The sequence below is a fragment of the Molothrus aeneus genome, chromosome 1 (genome assembly GCF_037042795.1).
Source record: "Molothrus aeneus isolate 106 chromosome 1, BPBGC_Maene_1.0, whole genome shotgun sequence".
Classification (NCBI taxonomy): domain Eukaryota; kingdom Metazoa; phylum Chordata; class Aves; order Passeriformes; family Icteridae; genus Molothrus; species Molothrus aeneus.
The window spans coordinates 118,660,832-118,679,321 of NC_089646.1; the positions used below are offsets into that span (position 1 = coordinate 118,660,832).

Sequence of the window (18,490 nt, forward strand, 5' to 3'; positions counted from 1 at the left end):
ATCTTAATGGAATGCAACAGATTTATAAGAAAATATATGGGGATTAAAAATGACAAAGGGAGGGCATTAAAGATTCTTAAAATCCTGCTTGTTAAATTCAATCTAAAAAGTAGAGCTACTATTAGTTTGTTTGTTGTACAGGGATACTGATCATTTTTTTATCAAATACTTCAATAGCAGATCATTTTATACAAATAATATAAAACAATGTAAATAGTGGCTTTAGAGAATGGAATAAAAAGCCTGAATTAGTAACAACTACTAGTTAGAATATCTGACCTATTATTAGCAGTAAATAAAAAGCAACATTTTACTACAGTCATGCAGCTGGAAAAAAAGTCTTAATGGAGCACACAGATAACTTCAGTGACAACTAATCAAATATTCACACTGAAAAAAAAAGATGTTGATTTGGAAGACATGGAAGTACTGCCATGATTTTTAAAAGCTACTCTTTATTTAACTACCATTTTAAAAAAACCTGTAAAACCGTAAAGTTTGACTTGGCCAGACTTAGCACCAAATTAAATTCAACTCTAAATTACAATTTTACTAATCTTTTATCATTAATGTTGCTGCTCTTCAAAATAAAGCAGTAAGAAGTCTGTACTCCTTGCTTAAGGTGGCAAAGAAGCATCCAGCTGTAGTCTGAGCAGATGAGGAGCTAAAGGGACAGAACACAACACATGCATCCTATTTCAAACACTGCTACAAAAATCATAGCTCAGCTTTAATGGCTAACTGTACTCTGTGTGAAACATGGATGAAATGTACCTTTCTCCAAAAATTTTTTTACAGATGGACATGAGCACTACTCTACTCAGGAGTTACATATTGCCACTTCTGATTGTGCACAAAACCAGACAATGGACCATGCTAAATTTACAATCACCAACTGTATTTTGTTGTGCTGCAACCAAAAAAAATTCAGTAAGTCTCTACAGTAGTTAGAGGCTTTTCTACAGAAAAATACCATGCCTGATATTTTTCAAGCTCATGAAGCCCCTGTATATGTGTAAGGTAGTACACACATCCTTCCCCTTCTTCTTTCCTGCCTTAATGATTTTTATACCCACATCACATTGTTTTCCTGTTTAAGCCCCAATCAGGTCCACAGGAGAAGGATTCAATGAAGCTGTAGGATAGAAACCACTGGGATGTGTGCTTGAGGGTCTCCTCGAACAAATCAATTTACATGATACAAGAGGCAGACTGTACAGTAGTGAGGGCTTGCTTTATATAATCTGTGGAACACAATGGAGCCATGCTTGGAGGAATCTGGATGATACTTAACATAAATCAAACTACTGAAATAAAGTAGAAACACAAGATGAATATCAGTGTCTAATTCTATGGATGACATACAGACTCGATAGAAATTCAGTTTAACAATAAAAAAACATTTCTCTGTTTTATTTCTAACTTGAATGCACAGTCTGAAGTCAACAGAAGGGCCAAAGGGTTATCAATTTAATTTCATCTGTATAAATCATAAGATTATTGTTAACCACTCTAGTGATATATGAAAAATATAATAAAATCTTGTTTCACATTGATTTTAATTAAGAAGAAATAAATAGCTGAAGTATGGTTATTTCTGCCCCTCCCTTTGTCAGGATCTTTCATAGACAAAGAAATCGAGAAAAGGAAGGGGTCTTTTTTATAAAAAAAAATAAGCACTAACATACAAATTAATAGAATGACAAGGGAACAACATCAAATTACTTACACTCTTTTTTAAAACAAGCAAGTTTCAATTTAACATTATCTCGTCAAACAAATCCATTTAATCAGACATTACTGTACAAAATCAAGATAATTATCTCCAAAACAGAAACAATTACACTAGAAAGGGAGGGACATAATCCATTTAACGTATTACTTAAATGAAACAGGTTTTTCTCTAGAAGTCTTTCAGTAAGTATGTCAGTATTTTGCCACATAGGCTGAAGGCCCGCCTGTGCTCATCATGTCAGAATCGTGAAGCCCAAGTTGTCCTTTTTAAGCTGCCTGTAATTGGATGCCTACATGTGCTTTGTACTATCCTGCACCGGTACTTCCCTGACGCCTCCAGACGAGGCGGCGCTGACACAGCTGCACTACAAACCCAACACCCCTCCTTCGGCCCAAGTAAACGTTCCCACATACTGGGAATCCAACAACATGGGGGTTGGACTAGATGATCTCCAGAGGTCCCTTCCAACCCTAACAACTCTGTGGTTCTGTTATCCGTGGCCGCTCCAGCTCTGCCATGCATGAAGGAAGCTCTCTTCCCCATCAGCTGTTTCTCCACCAGGAACGACTCGCCTAAGGCTCTCCCTCGCACATGTCCCGGACCATCCTCTCCCTCTGCAGCCCTCCTCCCGGCTTCTAAGAGCCACCAGCTCCAGACATGGCCCGATGTCATTGTCTCTCGCTCTCCACCACCCCCTCTTCCTCACCCGTCCCTCCGCCCTCACCGCTGCCTGTCACCTGCTCCCTCCCCGCCGGCCGTCTGCTTCCAGGTCAGCTCAGCTCAGCTCCGTGTCTGCCTATTCATCCTGCGAGCGGGGAGGAGGAGGAGGAGGAGGAGGGAAGGAGGAGGAGGAGAAGAGCCCGGCGGGCGCCGCAGCGCCCTCGCCGCTGCTGTCAGCACGGGGCCGCTCCCGGCGAGGGGCGATGCTCGCCCGCAGCCCAGGCGCCCACACCTCCGGGGGCCTGTGCTGCACGACCCAAACCTGTGCCACGGCTCAGCCCGCAACCGCACCGCCCCCGGCCCTTCCCTGCCGGGCAGCCCCTCTGCCTCGTTCCCTCAGAAACCGCACAGCCTCCCCGCAACACAAACACACACAGGCAAAGCGGGCCCCGAAGCGCACCCCGACCTCTGGCCGCCCCTTCCCTTCCCTGCCCGCCCGGGCTGCGCCTCACCTAGTGCCACCTCGCAGGCTTTGCGCAGCTGGGAGTGATGCGCCTTCTTCACCTCCTTGTCGGCCAGGATCTTTTCCAGGGCCCGGGTCAGAAACATGTTTTTCGTCTTCTTCCCTTCATACATGGGCGCGATCGAGCCGTGAGAGGAGGAGGAGGAAGGTGGAGCGGGGAAGTGAGAGCGGGGCACCGGCCTCTCCCACCGGGAGCGCTGCCAGGGGCCGCGGCGGCCGCGGGGGAAGGGCTCCCTCGCAGGGCGTCCCGACACCCGCTCGACGGCTCCCCCGGGGGAGGCTGGGGTGGGCCCGGGCGGCGCCGACAGCCAACCCCCGCGGCTGAGGGAAGACGAAGCCTTCTCCTCCCTTCTTCTCCCGCCCCCGATGCGTGTGTGCGCGGACGGCGCCCGTCAGTCCCCGAGCCGCCCCCGGCCCGCGCCCGCCTCCATCAGCACCGGCGGCGGCGGCCGCAGCAACAACCTGCCCTCGCCATGTTGGAAGGAAGCGACGTCAGGGCCGCAGCCGGAGCGGGAGGAAGCGGCGGCCGTGTCCCGGGAGGCAGGGCGGGCGGAGGGAAGCGGGAGGGCGGGGGGCAGGCGCCTTCTGCCCGCCCCGCGGCCGCGCTACAGGTGGAGCGGAGCCGCGGGAGGCAGCGAAGAGGGACGCACGGAGATGGCCGCTGCCACCTGGGAGCTGGATGAGGAGGAGGGGCAGGACTTCCCTTCCGGGCCACCAGCGCTGGGAGGTGGAGGAGGAGACGGAGGAGGAGGAGGAAGGCTCTCCCGGGATGCGCCACCTGCTCCTAAAGGGGGGGCTTCGCCGGGGCTGGGGGAATCTCCCTGGGAGAGGAGCTGCCCTCCTTCCACAGCCGCCGCCTTCCCTGACGAGAAACGCCCGGGGCTCCGGCTCACGGGGAGCGAGGGGAGAGCAGCCCCCGGCATCCAGGGAGAAAGGACGGGAGAAGCGCTTTGGGGCGTGGGAGGTGTGCGGGCTCCCCGGGGCAGTTCCTCAGCCCCTCCCCGCCTGGTCCTGTAGCCCTGCCCGCTGCACCTGCGGGTTCGCGGGGTGCCCTTCCTCTATCGCCTGCATCCTCTAACCAAAGCGCGTTTCTTCCCACTGCACGTGCACTAGGAGCATAGAGCACTGCAAAAAGTAATAAAAACCTCAGGTGGACCCTGCCTAACTGGTAAGCGGCAAAAACATAACAGGACCACCTTTTGTACTCAGGAGTGCTAGTAGACTAGTATTTAGAAGTCGAATTGGGCGCTAACTGAAAGGTCTGATTTAGAAAAATTTTACCTGGTTAAAAAAGAAATCTTAGAAATTAATCTGAAAATGAAAGAACAGAAGTTCTAGATGTACCTTTCAAGCAGAGTGGGACAAGGCTATAGCATCTGTGTGCAGGAAGCAGGGATGGTTGTGGAAACCAGGGGGCACCTCTGACCTCTGAGGACAGAGCCAGCACACCGCAAAGAGGTTATCTCAGCAGGCCTTTTCAGTCTGTTCTCCATTCCTGTGGGTCTCATGTATCAGTCAGGAACACAACCTTTGGAAGTTAATCCTGACACCTTCTTCATGGAGCATTCAGCAAACTTTCTCAGTCTTTTATTTATTCCTGCGGTCCTGCTGTATCCGTCAGGAACACAACCTTTGTGCTCCTCACAAGCCTTTCCTCATGGAATATTTAAGAAAGTTTGCCCAGGCTGCCATGCCAGTGTGCTAAGGCCTTGTAAGGAATTTATTTGAGCACCTGTTTCCTTATGTACAACAGAGCCATTGTAGCTGCATTAGTAAAGGTACAGTGCTGTCAGCTCCCCAATGCAGAGGCAGCTAATGCTGCCCAGGTTGCTTAACCCAGTTTCCCAAATGAGAAATTATGAGTGCCAAAGTGACTTGATGCCTTACGGGTACCTCTGTTTGACATTTAAAGGAACACACTGGACCAGGAATCCTGCTAAAGCTAGAGGTGAATGCAAGACTTATCTGTTTGAGCAAAACACTTGTTCTGCTGAAATTACTGTATTTGTTCCAGTGGCTTTTTCTGGTTCCTGGCTATTTTGCCACCCAACTGATAAACAATACAGAAAATAGTAAGAGGGTGCATCTGATTTTAGCATTATCACAGCTTTATGAGAGAGTTAGCAGTCAGATCACCAAGCACATTGATTCCTGAAAAAAGACCGTAGTCAGATTGTGTTGATTTATTCAAAAGACCATGTCTTCAGCAGCAAAATTGCTAAGCATACTTGAACTATTTTTAGTAATTTATTTAGGGAAAACCATTTGCCTATCGACTAAATCTTTTTTTTAATTTTTTTTTTTTAATCCATAGGTGCAAGTTCAAAAATGCAGATGTCAAAATTACTTTGGTATTACTGCCGGTGACCACATGGCAGAAGTTAAGAATTTCCATGGAGTTCTTGCTGGTAGGTTTGCACAAATCATTTGAGTCCAGATTCCCTTAGCCAAGTCAGGCCTTACAAGTTATTTAGCAAATGGAGTTTACAATTGATTTTCACAGTCCATTTAGCAGAAATAGACTTGCAATATGAAGGAAAAGAGTACCTGCATGTAAAGAGCACTGAGCACTGCAGTTATCTGTTTTGTTCATATTAATGTCTATTTTCATATTCTGCACACAAGATAATTTTGCATGTAAAATGTGCTTTAGTTGAGCATATAGAATTACTGCTGAAGCATCTGGAGAAAAAGATCTGTCAAAAAAATACTCAGTTCCATGTCTTTCATTCCTGCTCTAATATATGAATGCTTGTTTTGGTTTGGGTATTTTTTAATGTGGTTTGAATCTTCAAATTCTGTTCTCAGTTTCAAACAACTGCTCTGTTGACTCAATTTGTAACTTGGCACAGGTGGTAATCTACTACATCTACATTCCAGTCACAAGAAAACACTGCCTAAACTCTGCCACAGTGTAGAGCCTGCTTCTGAAGTCACACAGGGAGATCTTATTGTAAATCCCCTGTCCAGTAGATTAACATTCAGTTTCCTTCCCAAAGCTGAGTTAATAAGGATGGAAATCCCAGGGGGAATATTACAGATGTATTGGAGAGAAAAAGTCCCATGCATTCATTTAGGGAGGAGATATGAATGGTGATCACCTTGTGTGCTGGGTCCTAGAGCTTTGAATAAAGTTAGTTGTCATAACAGCTTAATTTAGTAGGTGAGCCAGCTACTAAAATAATGTTTGGTCAATTATAAAAAAAGTTATGGAGTTTGAGGAAGCATTTTGAGGGGAGATTTTTTTACAGAGACTACAGGAACGTGTTTAACTCTTTGCTGATTACTTTTAAAGTTAGTAGTTTATCTCTAGTGAAAGGAGAATGAGAAAACTCATGAGAACGAAAAGGTGAAGTTTAGAGTATTTGTCTTACACGGATCCCTAACTAGAGTCATTTAAGTTGGGAAAGACCTTTAAGGTCATTGAACCTAACTGTAAAGCCAGCACTGCCAAGTCCACCACTAAACTGTCCTTAAGTGCCACATCTACATGCCTTTTAAATGCCTTCAGGAATGGTGACTTAACGACTTCCATGGGAGGGCTCTTCCAAAGCTTGACAACCTTTTTGGTGAAGAAATTTCTATTAATATCCAATCTAAACCTCCCTTGGTGCAACCTGGGGACGTTTCCTCTTGTCCTATCACTTGTTCCTTGGGGAAAAGGCTGACACCTACCTGGCTAAAGCTTCCTTTCAGATATTTGTAGAGAGTGATAAGGGCCTTGCTGAGCCTTCTTTTCTCCAGGCTGAACAATCCCAGCTCTCTCAGCTGCTCCTCACAAGACTTGTGCTCCAGACCCTCCACCAGCTCTCTTGCCCTTCTCTGGACATGCTCCAGCACCTCCCTGCCTTTCTCTCTAGTGAGGGGCTCAGAACTGAACACAGGGTTCAAGGTGTGGCCTCACCACTGCCGAGTCAAGGGGAACAATCACTGCCTGGTCCTGCTGGCCACACTATGCCAGTGACCTTCTTGGCCACCCAGGCAGATGCTGGCTCAAGTTCAGCTGCTGTCAACCAGCTCCCCCAGATCCTTTTCCAATGGGCATTTTTCAGGCCATGCCTCCCCAAACCTGTAGCTCTGCATGGGATTGTTGTGACCCAAGGGCTGGACCTGGCATTGGCCTTGTTGCCTTGTTAAACCTCATAAGGTTCACTTTGGCCCATCAATTCAGCCTGTCCAGAGCTGCAGAGCCTTCCTGCCCTCCAGATGATCAACACTCCCACCTAACTCAGTGTCTTCTGCAAAGTGACTGAGGGTACACTCAATCCCCTTGTCCAGATTGTTGATAAAGTTATTAAACAGGACTGGGCCCACTACAGAGCCCTGAGGAACAGATTATGCTGTAGGACAGCAGTGCCTTGCAAAGAAATCCAAAATACTTGTTGTGTACAGATTCTAATGCTTGAATTGTTTTGGTTTCAGCACGCAGATCTTTGCTTTACTAGTAAATGTCTGACCAAAGAACTGTAATCCTCATAGCTGTGGAGATTCCTATTTCATTGCTGAAGTCCTGAAGATATGGAAAAGGACTGTCTATTGTTTTTTCTGCTCAAGCTGCTAAGCCTGCTGGCAACATGATGTATGAAATATTATAGTTGTCCAATCAAACCTGAGAAATGTTTTCTGTCCAACCTAAAAGAAGCATGTAGTATGTATGCCCTGAAGCACAAAACCATCACTGCTTTCTTGGAGCCTTAACATTTAAACATAGAGCAACACAAGAGAAAAAGGTGTATTTGAGAAACACTGCAAAAATTACTATCTAGTACATTTTTATTTACCAGTTAATTGGAATATTCTAGAAGCTATTTATATTGTTTCATATATTTAAACTGTTTTGAGTAAGTGTTAGATACTTGTTTAGTCAAAAACTGTAGAGAACTTTCCATGTGAGAGGGAACAATTGGCACCTGCTTCTGCTGGCTTTATGTACCACAATTGTATGTAGTGCTTGTTTAAAAATGCTGATAAGCTGGGACTAGAAGCCTTTGCTTAAAAGACAGATGAGCAGTAAAAGGGAATAGTAAAAGTGCAATTTCATGCTTAGAAAAATCTAATGATTTTCAGCTGTCCTGCCTCCCAAAGGGAGCTCTTTCACCTGTCTGAGCTCCCATCCGCTTTCTTGTGTTGGTCCAACTGTGTAACTGTGCCATCAGTTAGTTCACCTGTGGTTCAGCCAAAAATCGATTTTACAGAAAGTTAGTTTTCAGTGGGATCAGTCAATTGATCAGACTGACCTGCATATTCAGTAAATCTTACACAAGAAAGGAAGTGAGGAATGTGGGTGATGAGGACTGCTGCTTGTGGTGGCACTGTCTAAATCATCTTGATGACCTTTGAAACAGCACAGTGATAATTAGACTGTGATCACTTTAAGCTTGAATAAGACAGAACCACTACTAGAAGATGCAATCCTTCCTCCTCCTACCTAAGTGTTTCTTACTTTCTTTGTCAGTGTAAGCATTTGCATTGCTGTGTGGTGAATGATGTGCTGAATTATATTTAGAATTTAATTAAATTGAAATTAACCTGACAAGGAATCCACATATATTTCATATCCCAATTTAACAGGCAACCTCACAGATGTTTGTGTTAGCTCAGGGGCATGGATAACACAAGAACAGGAACACAAAAATAGGTAAGAAGAGGTCATGCTTGTTTTTTTGGTTTTGCAGGTTTCTTTGTTTGCGGGGTATTTTTTGTGTGGTTTTTATGTTGTTGTTGTTTTTTGGGATTATTTTGTTTCGGTTTTTTTTCTTTTTTAATTGCAACTGTATTGCTGTATACCAACTTAAAGTATGGTTTAAACTACTACTTTTAATATAAGTTTTCTTGATTGTTTCCATGGTGCAAGAGAGCACTCAGCCCTGTATGTAACCCCATATATAGGACGTTACTCTCTGTATGTAACCCCATATGTAGGATGGCTAGGTCCATACATAGGACTAGTGCATTCCTGCCACTGTAATTGAACCTTTAATTGTGGTGGCTCACTTGTCACCTTCTTTAGCTCCTGTATAGTACTTTGCACCTGTTCCCATCCTGTTTTCATGTACCAGATGCAGATAATCAGTGCGTAATGGAGCAGAGTCCAGATAGATCTGACAGATGGGAACCTGGAACAGGAGAGAAGCTGTGATTATGTTCTCAACTGCAGGGACCTTGGTGGAGAAGTTTCCAAGATTCTTACTGAATGCATAAGATTTAACAGGTCTGCTGGTGGTGCTTGGTTGTGTAATACTGAGGTACAACCCAAGCATTCCTCTTGGTCCCTTTATGCACTCATAGGGCTGCCACCCTTTTAAAATTAGGTGAAGCATAATCCAGAATGTTTGGTGTATCCATTATGCAAAGGATCACAGTCTGTCAACCAAACTGCAAGAGATACTCTCACCATAAATGTACGTCAATATTTTAGAAGTTTTTATGTTGTTTCAGGCTTTCTTTGCATAAATTCTGGAACTGAAGAGGTCAGTTTGTTCACAGAGTGAGTATTCTAACAGGTTGCAGTATATATAACACTGTTGCACTGAATGAGATAAAAAGCAAGTGTTTGTTAGCAGAGGGAATATGCACCAATAGGTAGTTTTTTCTAAACATTTGTGCAAAAGCATATAACACCCTGGAGTGACCAGTAAGGAAATAAACATCCATCACTGTGAGGAGGCTCTTTCAAGGTGACAAATTCATACCTTAAAGCTAAAAAGGTACTCTTGGACTTTGGTGTATTAAAATACATTCCTGATACTACAGCTAAGTGAGGGAACATACTCCTAGCAAAGCATTCCATTTGCCAGTTTGTGACATGTAGGCAAAATGTTGGAGAGCAGTGAAGAAAAAATCTCACCTCTTATGGTTGATGGAATAAAGTTTTGAATTGTGGCTGAAAACTGTGAGAAGATATCAAAGGCCCCTGGCTGTAGCTTGAATTAATGTACTGGAAGTTATACCAGTGCATTTGATGGAATATGATTCCTTTTTCTAGTTCTTTTTCTGCAGGAATACCTTTTCTTCTAGCCTACCTATAGGAGTTTTCAACTTGTTGTTCTGCATGTTGCTCCTGCTAACAGATGAATAGTTCAGTTTCCAGCTTCCATGGTACCTCAGCATTCTGTTTCCTAATACTGTGAATGAAGGAGTGTAAGTATCCATCTTACAGACAGAAGGAAATGCATTTAAAAAAAAGGTCATACAGGGTTTTAAAAAAGTTTCTTCAGTAGTTTTTCTAACTTAAGGGCCTGATTATGTTTGTAACAGCCCTAGCTTTTTGAAAAGGTGATTTTCTGGGACACTGTTTAAGAGGGTGCTTTTTGGGGAACATAGTCATGAATAGCATAAATTCACCCTGAACTATGAAGCTACTATACAGTTATAAGCTACTATACAGTTGTATGTGATACAATGCAAAGGTAAATTCAAGCCAGTGTAGTGACTCCTTCATGATGGCAAATATTTCTGTCTCTAAATGGCAAGAATATAAAGCTCTGGCAATTTTCTGAGAACCTTTGCACTGCAAAAGAAGACATCTGGAGAAGGTATGGAAAATCTAGCAATAAGATCCCCTGATTTATTGCTTCTCCCAGCCAACTTCAGAGAATAAAATTGCTAAGGAACTATTAGTGGATTCTAAGGAGAAACTATTGAAAAGGAGGAAGCCATGACATGATTGCCCTTTTTCCTGGGAGATGCTGTCACTACCATTATGGATTTCCTGGATCACTCTGTGGGTGAGCCTGGTTAATTAGTTACCACTTCAAACACCTGTAATAGGAAGGACTACTATAGTATATAGTTTGTCCCACATTCTTAATCTTCAGTGTCAGTTGAAAAATTGGGAATAATCTGACAAATGAGAAAAGTAACAAATTTACTGAAAATTATTACTGTTTCACCTTTTTTTTTTTATCCTAGCTTCAGTCTCCTGAAGGTCTCTGTGACTGGTGTGACATGATCGGTGTAAAGCATGCTGAGTTTTCCTACAGATTAGTAATTAAATAGCCTAGATATAGAGTACATGAAGTATTAGTCTGAATCTAATTTTTATATGCTGGATGCCTCTTTTCCCCTTGATCTGAGGTGAATTTTCACTGTAGCACTTTACTTGAGTGTTTTCAAAGGTTTATGCAGATGTCTTTCAACGAGCTATTAATAAAGAAAAGTTGAAAATGGAAGTTGAAAAGAACAGTTGAAAATGAAAATCAACTGAGAAAAGTTGAATGGAATTCAGCTGGAGAAAAATATCCCTTAAATCTCTGGGCAGGGTAAGTCAAATGAATAACAAGAGTGGTTTCCAAGTATTTTAATATCTGTGTTGAAACACTTAGAGAGGTCATAAAAGTTGCATGTATTAAGGTGCAAAACAATGAGACTGAAGCAATAACCACTTCTAAATGCCATGAAATGAGCTTTGAATCTGCCTGATTGTTTCCTCCAGCAACTGCAGCAGGTTATTTCCTGTCAAAAATGTAGTAACTGATGTTTGAGCATATACTCTATAAATTGTGGTCTTCATGACATGAATGAAAGATTTTTAATATGAATAGCTTGAAAGATAAAATTGAATGGAAGTTATAGGTACTTTTGTCTAAATGAAAGATAGTGAAGAAGCAGTGCAGCAATTCATTCTAATATGCCAGTTAGCTAACTGTTTGCTAGGTGTGTACTCAAATATTTTTACAAGACATTTTGAAACACCTGCAACAATTTTGATTAGGCTCCCATTATGTTCCTAGTTTCAAGTCAAATGTCACAGCTGATGTGCAATCTGGATCATGAAAAACCGAAGTGGCTGCTTCACAGTATGTACGATGGATGGTTTGTCATGACATTGAAAGCTGCTGCTGTCTGGGTTTTGATCCAGGCAGACCTGAAGTGTTAAGTTTTGATATTTGTAGGTTTATATTGTGTGCTGTTTCTTTGGTTTATAATTCTAAGTCTTTCCATACAGAAGTATGGACAGTGGCTATCAGAGAATTTTGCTGTGCCACTGGTACTACTACTTATAAATTCAATTTATAATTTTTGTTGCTAAGAAAGTCAGACAAACATTGTTGGGCTGGTACAAATCTCATTTATCATAGTTTGTGAGACATGCAGCAGATAGTTCTACAGGGCCCTTGTAGTAGATACATAACAATACAAATCAATGCTAATGATAGTCCTTCTGGTGTTTTATAGGTACCTGGACCAAACTTACTTCCTTGGCTAGCTCTGGGATTAGATACATTTAGCAATAAAAGTTGCTTTATTTAATAGCAGGTTATAGCATGGAGCTTAAATTGGTCTACATGAGATGAGGGTCATGCCTCTGAATTACTGCAGGTGTCATCCTTAAAATCCTCCCTTGACAAGCCACTTCTTTTCATTAGTTTCTCCTTCCTTAACTTTTCCTGGTTTAAACTCTTGTCAGCACATTGCTTCTTCTTTGCTCACCATTCTAGAAGAGAAATAATGTATTATTGTGCAGAAGGATATAATAACAAGGATATTAATATGCACAAATGGCACGAAAACAGATCTAAGAAGGATGCAATGTGGTGCAGTTTTTCAAAATGAGGCATGCTGGCAGGGAGCTCTCTCACATGCATGAGGTCAGTCCTGGTGTGGACACTTAGAAACCAGAACATTCAGCATGGGCACCTGGAATTTCTGGGTTTTTTTGGTGCAGCAGTATGTATGGTACCTTGATAATAGCTGCCTTAATCCTAAGGCATAATAGTTCATGGAGAAATATTTAAAGGAGGGTACACAACCATGCATTACTTTATAATAGCAATTTAAGGTATTAATGTCACATAAAATGAGACCCCATCAGAATTTTCCCTGAGTTTGTGGAGGTTTGAGTTCCCATTTTCACTTTTTACTGTGGTGCTGTATCAAAGGTAGAAGATTAAAATGCAAATTTGCTTTAAATTCACGGTGTACTGTATAAGAATGAGGTTGTGTCCTTTGAAATAGGTGTGAGCCCTCTATGGAAGCTGACTGTGTGCTCTGGTTTAAAAATCCAAGAGATAGCAGCAGTGTTTTATAGGCAAGCTTTGCAAATTTGAGCATATTTGATAAATGTGGTCACCCTGTGAAATATAGTGTTATACCAGTCTGGTGCATTTGCAAACATAAATTTTATTGCAATAATTGCAAAACATTAATTTAAAAAAATCACAATGCAAAAATCTGTAGTCATTAGTTCTGCACATAAATTCTGAGGTTGCTTTTACTACACCATTTACTAGAAAGTATTTCACACATACAATTCTGATAAATGTTTTACCATCAACCTGTGACTGTGTTTTATTTTACTGGCTCAGAAAAAATATCAGAATGAGTTTTCTTTCTAATGAAGGTATAGAATTTTACAAGAAAAAGATTGGTTTTGCAGTGGGAAGCTGAAGAGTTTATAGCTTACTTTAAATATTTGTTTACTAGTCTCCATTACTAATAGTTTGCATCAAACATGGAGTTCTTATACATTCTTACAAAAATTAAGATAACATTTTCACTCTAAACTCAGTATCCTTTAAATATCAGAAACAAGGAAAATAGATAATTAACAGAGGAGACTGTTTACAAGGGCATTTACCATGGCTTCAGCAGGCAGCTGACAGCCAGGCAGCTGCTGGAACTGCTGGGGTAAAATCCACAAGGTCTTAAACCCTGGAAATTTCTATTTTCAGTGACAGATTTGGAACTGCCTCATGACAGAATCTGAATACTCTGCATTGCTTGATTATTCATGTACTGGTATACTATGTGTCTTTGGTATTTTCTGTATTCTATGTAGTAGCAATTTTTTGACTTCTAAAAAGTCTGTCCAGGAAAAAAAGAAGAAGAATTCACCAAGCAGCTAGCTCATTAGATTAGTGTTAGATGGCTAATTGTTATTTATGGAGGCTCTCACATTTTTGGGTCTCTCTCCAGCAAAATAAAAGGAAGAAATGAAATGTGAATGTAGAGTAACAAAAATAGCAGGTGGGATTAAAAGAGACATGAGAGACAGAAAAGGAGAAGCATCCATGGTCCACAGCACCTGAAAGATGCCAGGCTTCACTTGTGGTGGCTGAATAAATTAGGCCTGCCTGAGTTAAAGTTGTGCAACAGAAATACAGTTAGACAGTTTGCTGATTATGTGAACATTATTTTCTGTTAGACAAATATTTATAGCTAAAGTAAATAACATTTATTTTTAAGACTCATAGGCTATCTCTTGCTATGCAAAAAGACTGACATCTAATGAGTAACTCAAGCAGTACTGATGGCATCAAGTCTAAGGTAGATGTGGCCTGTCATCCACTACATCCTTTATTTTTCTCTACCAACTAGAGGGAACCAAGCCAATTTAGTTTAGATAAATAGCTTTGACACAGAAGTCAGATGAGTTAAATCTCACCTTCAGAGCAGAAAGACCATGAAATTTTTTTTTCCCAGACAGGTGAAAGTTGAGGCCTGCCACCCCAGAGAATGAATACAGAAAAACAGAAAGTGAAAGGCAGCATTGGTAAGCTATAACTCAAACACCTCTTTGTTCTTTAGTTTCCCGCATTACCATGCCCCAGCAGAAGGTGCAAGGGTGCCTGGTTTTGTTTATCCAACATGTTAAGAATTGGTAGATTTATTAGAATATCTCAGAAATCTGAAGTAAAGCTTTTGGCTGTAGGATTATTGCCAGTTTTTTGTCAATATGCTGAACTATACTGACTGTGCTGTTAAAGGTTTGGATCTTTTCTATGGTGGTATATGTAATTGTCATGGAACACCTAATGTGAAGTACATTGAGAGTTCATGATTTAAGTGTGTCAGCCTTGATATGTTATAATCTTTTGTATAACAAATTTGCAGAATTTAAGTATTATTTATTGATTTTTCCTTTTAAAAATAGGTATATATTAGGCAAATAGACTGACTCTGGCAGTGTTAAAATAATTTCCCACACTGAATGGCAAGTAAAATGGTACATATCCAATAGTTTTCACATTCCTTGTAACCTTGACTTCTGTACTCCAGTGAATCTGAGCATGAAGTGTGATTTAAATAGATACACATCGTTGAGATTTGGGGAAGCCTAAGAAAGGCTTCCTTAGAAACATTCCTGCATAAATCTCATCTCCTGGGTTGCAGTGCTGCTTTTTGCTTGGAATTTATTATGTCTTTAGTTTCATACTGTATATTGGTTGTGCTGCAACTTTATCCTATTCAGCTATGGTATCAATCTGTTCTTGAAAAGCTGTGTACTTATGAAAGTGCATTGAAATGCAGGAGAATTGAGAATAATCATTGCTGCATGGCATTATGGGTATTTAAAGAAAACTGGAAGAAGAAATGCACTTCTGCTATGCAATGGGATCAATATTTTGATGAATTCTATGGCAAGCAAGACTTTCCATAGAGGAAGCTAATCTTAACCCTCTTTTAGTTTCTAGTGTCTTATAGGAGCTCCATGGTTCTATAATACTTTTGCATGTTCTCTTGTGGAAATACCCCCAAATATAATGCAGACAACTTCTGCTACTTCTGTACAGAATCCACTGCTCTGCTTCTTCACACAGCAGCTTCCAGTCTGGCTTGGCTGTGTTAGGCTTTATCCACATGTACAGCTGGAGAGGTAAAGTGCAAACTTGCATGGAGGGGGAAACACTGGTATTGCCAAGTAAGGTAGTAAGCTAAACTAGAGAGATACCTTTCACCTCTTTCTAATATCCACATACAACAAATATTAATATGTCACAAGATCGCTGAATATTAATCAACACTGTCCTCATGGGTGCGCTCCAGAGGCAGGTAATTTTTGAGGTAAAAGAAGCTTGATTATGGGCTTTGACATCATCAGATGAACAGAGAAGTCATTCTCTTCATTTTAATGTCCTTCTCATCTACTGTGCTTGTTACTTTTAGAAATAATCCCGGCAGTATCTGTTTACTTTACTTATTCAGGATGAAGTTATTTTTATCCTCCTCACAGAGTGTCATTCAATCTAAAATGATTAATCTTTGCTTATTTGCCAAATTTTTTCTAAGTTTTGTTCTTCTACCTGTTTATTTGGTGACTGATAGCTGTTCACTCTCCCAGTGTGTCATCTGACCCAGCAGCTCTGGATTTTTCAAATATCAGCATTATTCAACATTATTTTCTTACACCTTTCAAAAGTATTGCTGCTTCAGTGATTTTATTCCTGTTTAAAAATAAAAATGCCTTTTTATACTAGTTAATCTCTGCTGCTCTTAGGGCATAGTCTTGCTGTTTAATTTGGACCTTTCCTCTATTCTGTGTTATAGACTTCTCTCCTTTGCCCTTATTTTTAGTCCTGATACCAAGTGAAAATAAAAAACATACTCCAAATGTCCCACCTTTCCTCTGTGCATTCAGAATTAGGCCATGAAAATGGTACATACTGTACTTGGTTTAGTTTTGGATAAAATTTTCCATTAATCATTTGTCTTTTGGACTATTTTTTCCCTCATGTACATACAAACTGTTAGTTTTCAACAGAATGGAAATTGCTGAATCCAAAAAGGAATTTTTAAGAAATCACCTTTTCGTGTGACCTTCAACAGACCCCTAAAATGAGAGTTATTCTTGTGCATATTTACGCTTTAGCACCGATGGGTTGTTTATGATTTTCATAAAGGCAAAAGAAAAACAAGACAGAGATTCCATCAATTTCAAACAACCCTGTTTCTGATGGGCTGGGTGCCAGTGGATCTGCAGCCAGGCACAGCAGCAAAGGAGCCCTTCCCTGGTGCTGTGCAGAGGAGCGTGAAATGAATGGGGACCTTCCTTTCTCTGTTAAAACTCTGACACAGACTAATGTTTTTTTGAAAAGTGCAGTCCTGACAGCTGTGAAAAAGTGATATTCCTACTCTCAGCTCCAGAGGAGAGTGTTGTAGAAAAGCTTCCCAACATTCATTAGCCAGTCTGCATCAAAACTGCTGTCTGAGGAATATCCTGGTCTTCAGACATGTTTGCAGCAAGGTCTCTGCTGAGGCCTCTGCTGAAGGTTGTGCTTGTTATCTGTGGTATTGGGAAGTGTGTATTTGACAGGTAGTGGGCTGCATCCATTGGCTCTCTAAACAGCCTTCACATGACAGCAACTTCATATTATTTCTACCTCAGCTTCTCTCAAGAGACTTAATTTCTCAAAAAAGAAACCTCATTAAAATAAATACAAAAACTTCAAAAGAAAATATTTAATGTGTGTGAGATAAAGGGTTTTTTGGTCTTAAGTTACTATTTTAAAAATGTATTCCTGCAAATGGTTAATGTATAGAAGAATTGTTCATGGGCTGAAGCAGTTTCAAAAATCCTGGCAGCAGTTAGTATGGGCCTGTAGGCTCTCCAGTGTTCTCCTTAACACTTCCAGACTTTCCAGGCACTATCTCCACACTCCTTTGCTCACTCTGGACAATGGTCTGGGACCTTCTTCATTACACACAAGGTAACAAAAGCTTTCTGGTTCTGGGATGCAATCTACATTTGGAGTAGGGGCATAACACTCTCTGACAGCCTCTGCCCTAATGTTCATAATAGCAAAAGCTGACCTCTGAGCTCTGTAGGGTGCAGCACACAGTGTGTGCCATGAGGGGAGCTTGTAGATGGTGTGTCAGCAGTCGAGGCAGGTAGCCCACAGACACACACTGCAGAAGTGAGAACTTCCCATGTTGCAGCAGTGAGATAGTGTGAAATGGCTTTTAGGGAACTGGCCACATGAGCTGAACTTATGTGTGCTTCCAGCAGGCAGAGGAGAGCTGTTGAACACATGCTACCTGCCATCAGCAGCCCTGTGGTTGCCAAGAATTGCAGCTATACTATTACATAAACCATCATACAGTACACACTGTGCAGGCAAAGTGTTTGTGTGTGAATGGCTCTGCGTAGGTGTGTGGGGAAGTTCACACATGTTAACAAGTTCATGTTTTAAGTTTAGTACCAAAAGTTAGGGTCTTTTATAGCTTGAAGTCATCACCAGCAAACAGTATTTATTTTTTTTTGAAATGGAGAGATAAAAATGGAGGTGCCTGTAGCATGATAGAGCAAATTTGTCCTGTTAGAGAAGGCTCAACTACAGATTCTGTGCTATAAAGGCTAAAGAGCAGCTCTGGTTCTCCTACAACACTGATAGACATGTCACTATTTTAACCCTTAGAAAACTGGCTGGCTCACAACAAAATAACAATAGATCTTCCCAAACCATCTCTGTGAATGTGATAATCTAATTCAAACACCGTAAAGCAATTAGTCTGTGTAAAGAACTTAAAATAGACAAAGCTACTTTTTTTTTAAGTAGCTATTTCTAGCTCATTAGGCACAGAAAAATCCTTTACACTCAGCTTTTTGACTGCACTCCATCAATTCAGCCTAATCAACAGATTTTCTCAATCTAGAAACAAAGCAATATGAACAAGGGAAATTAAATAGTGAATAGGTCAGTCATCTCTGCTCAGCTTTCAAGGCTGCTATAAATGGTTTTCTTCAGTTATGACATGCTGAAAACAATAAGCAACCTGAAAACTATGGCTGTGATTTTAACAGCTGCATTATTTTCAAGAAAATTGAAAATCCTGTTTTTAAAATACAACCT

General features: G+C 41.3%; 1 protein-coding gene and 1 long non-coding RNA gene across 2 annotated transcripts in view; one reads left to right on the forward strand and one right to left on the reverse strand.

Moving 5' to 3' along the window:
• The window catches only part of ARFGEF1 (ADP ribosylation factor guanine nucleotide exchange factor 1), an 84,766-nt gene extending 81,624 nt beyond the window's left edge, over nt 1-3,142 (reverse strand). Inside the window, exon 1 of the mRNA XM_066563746.1 lies at nt 2,908-3,142. Coding sequence (XP_066419843.1) covers nt 2,908-3,031 — 124 coding nt within the window. The 5' untranslated portion in view covers nt 3,032-3,142. The remainder of the gene's footprint in view (nt 1-2,907) is intronic.
• Nucleotides 3,143-4,004: 862 nt separating this feature from the next.
• On the forward strand, nt 4,005-8,542 carry LOC136554800 (uncharacterized). The gene is made up of 3 exons (XR_010783383.1): nt 4,005-4,086; nt 5,233-5,326; nt 8,490-8,542. It is a non-coding gene; the product is annotated as an uncharacterized lncRNA (long non-coding RNA).
• Nucleotides 8,543-18,490: the final 9,948 nt, after the last annotated feature.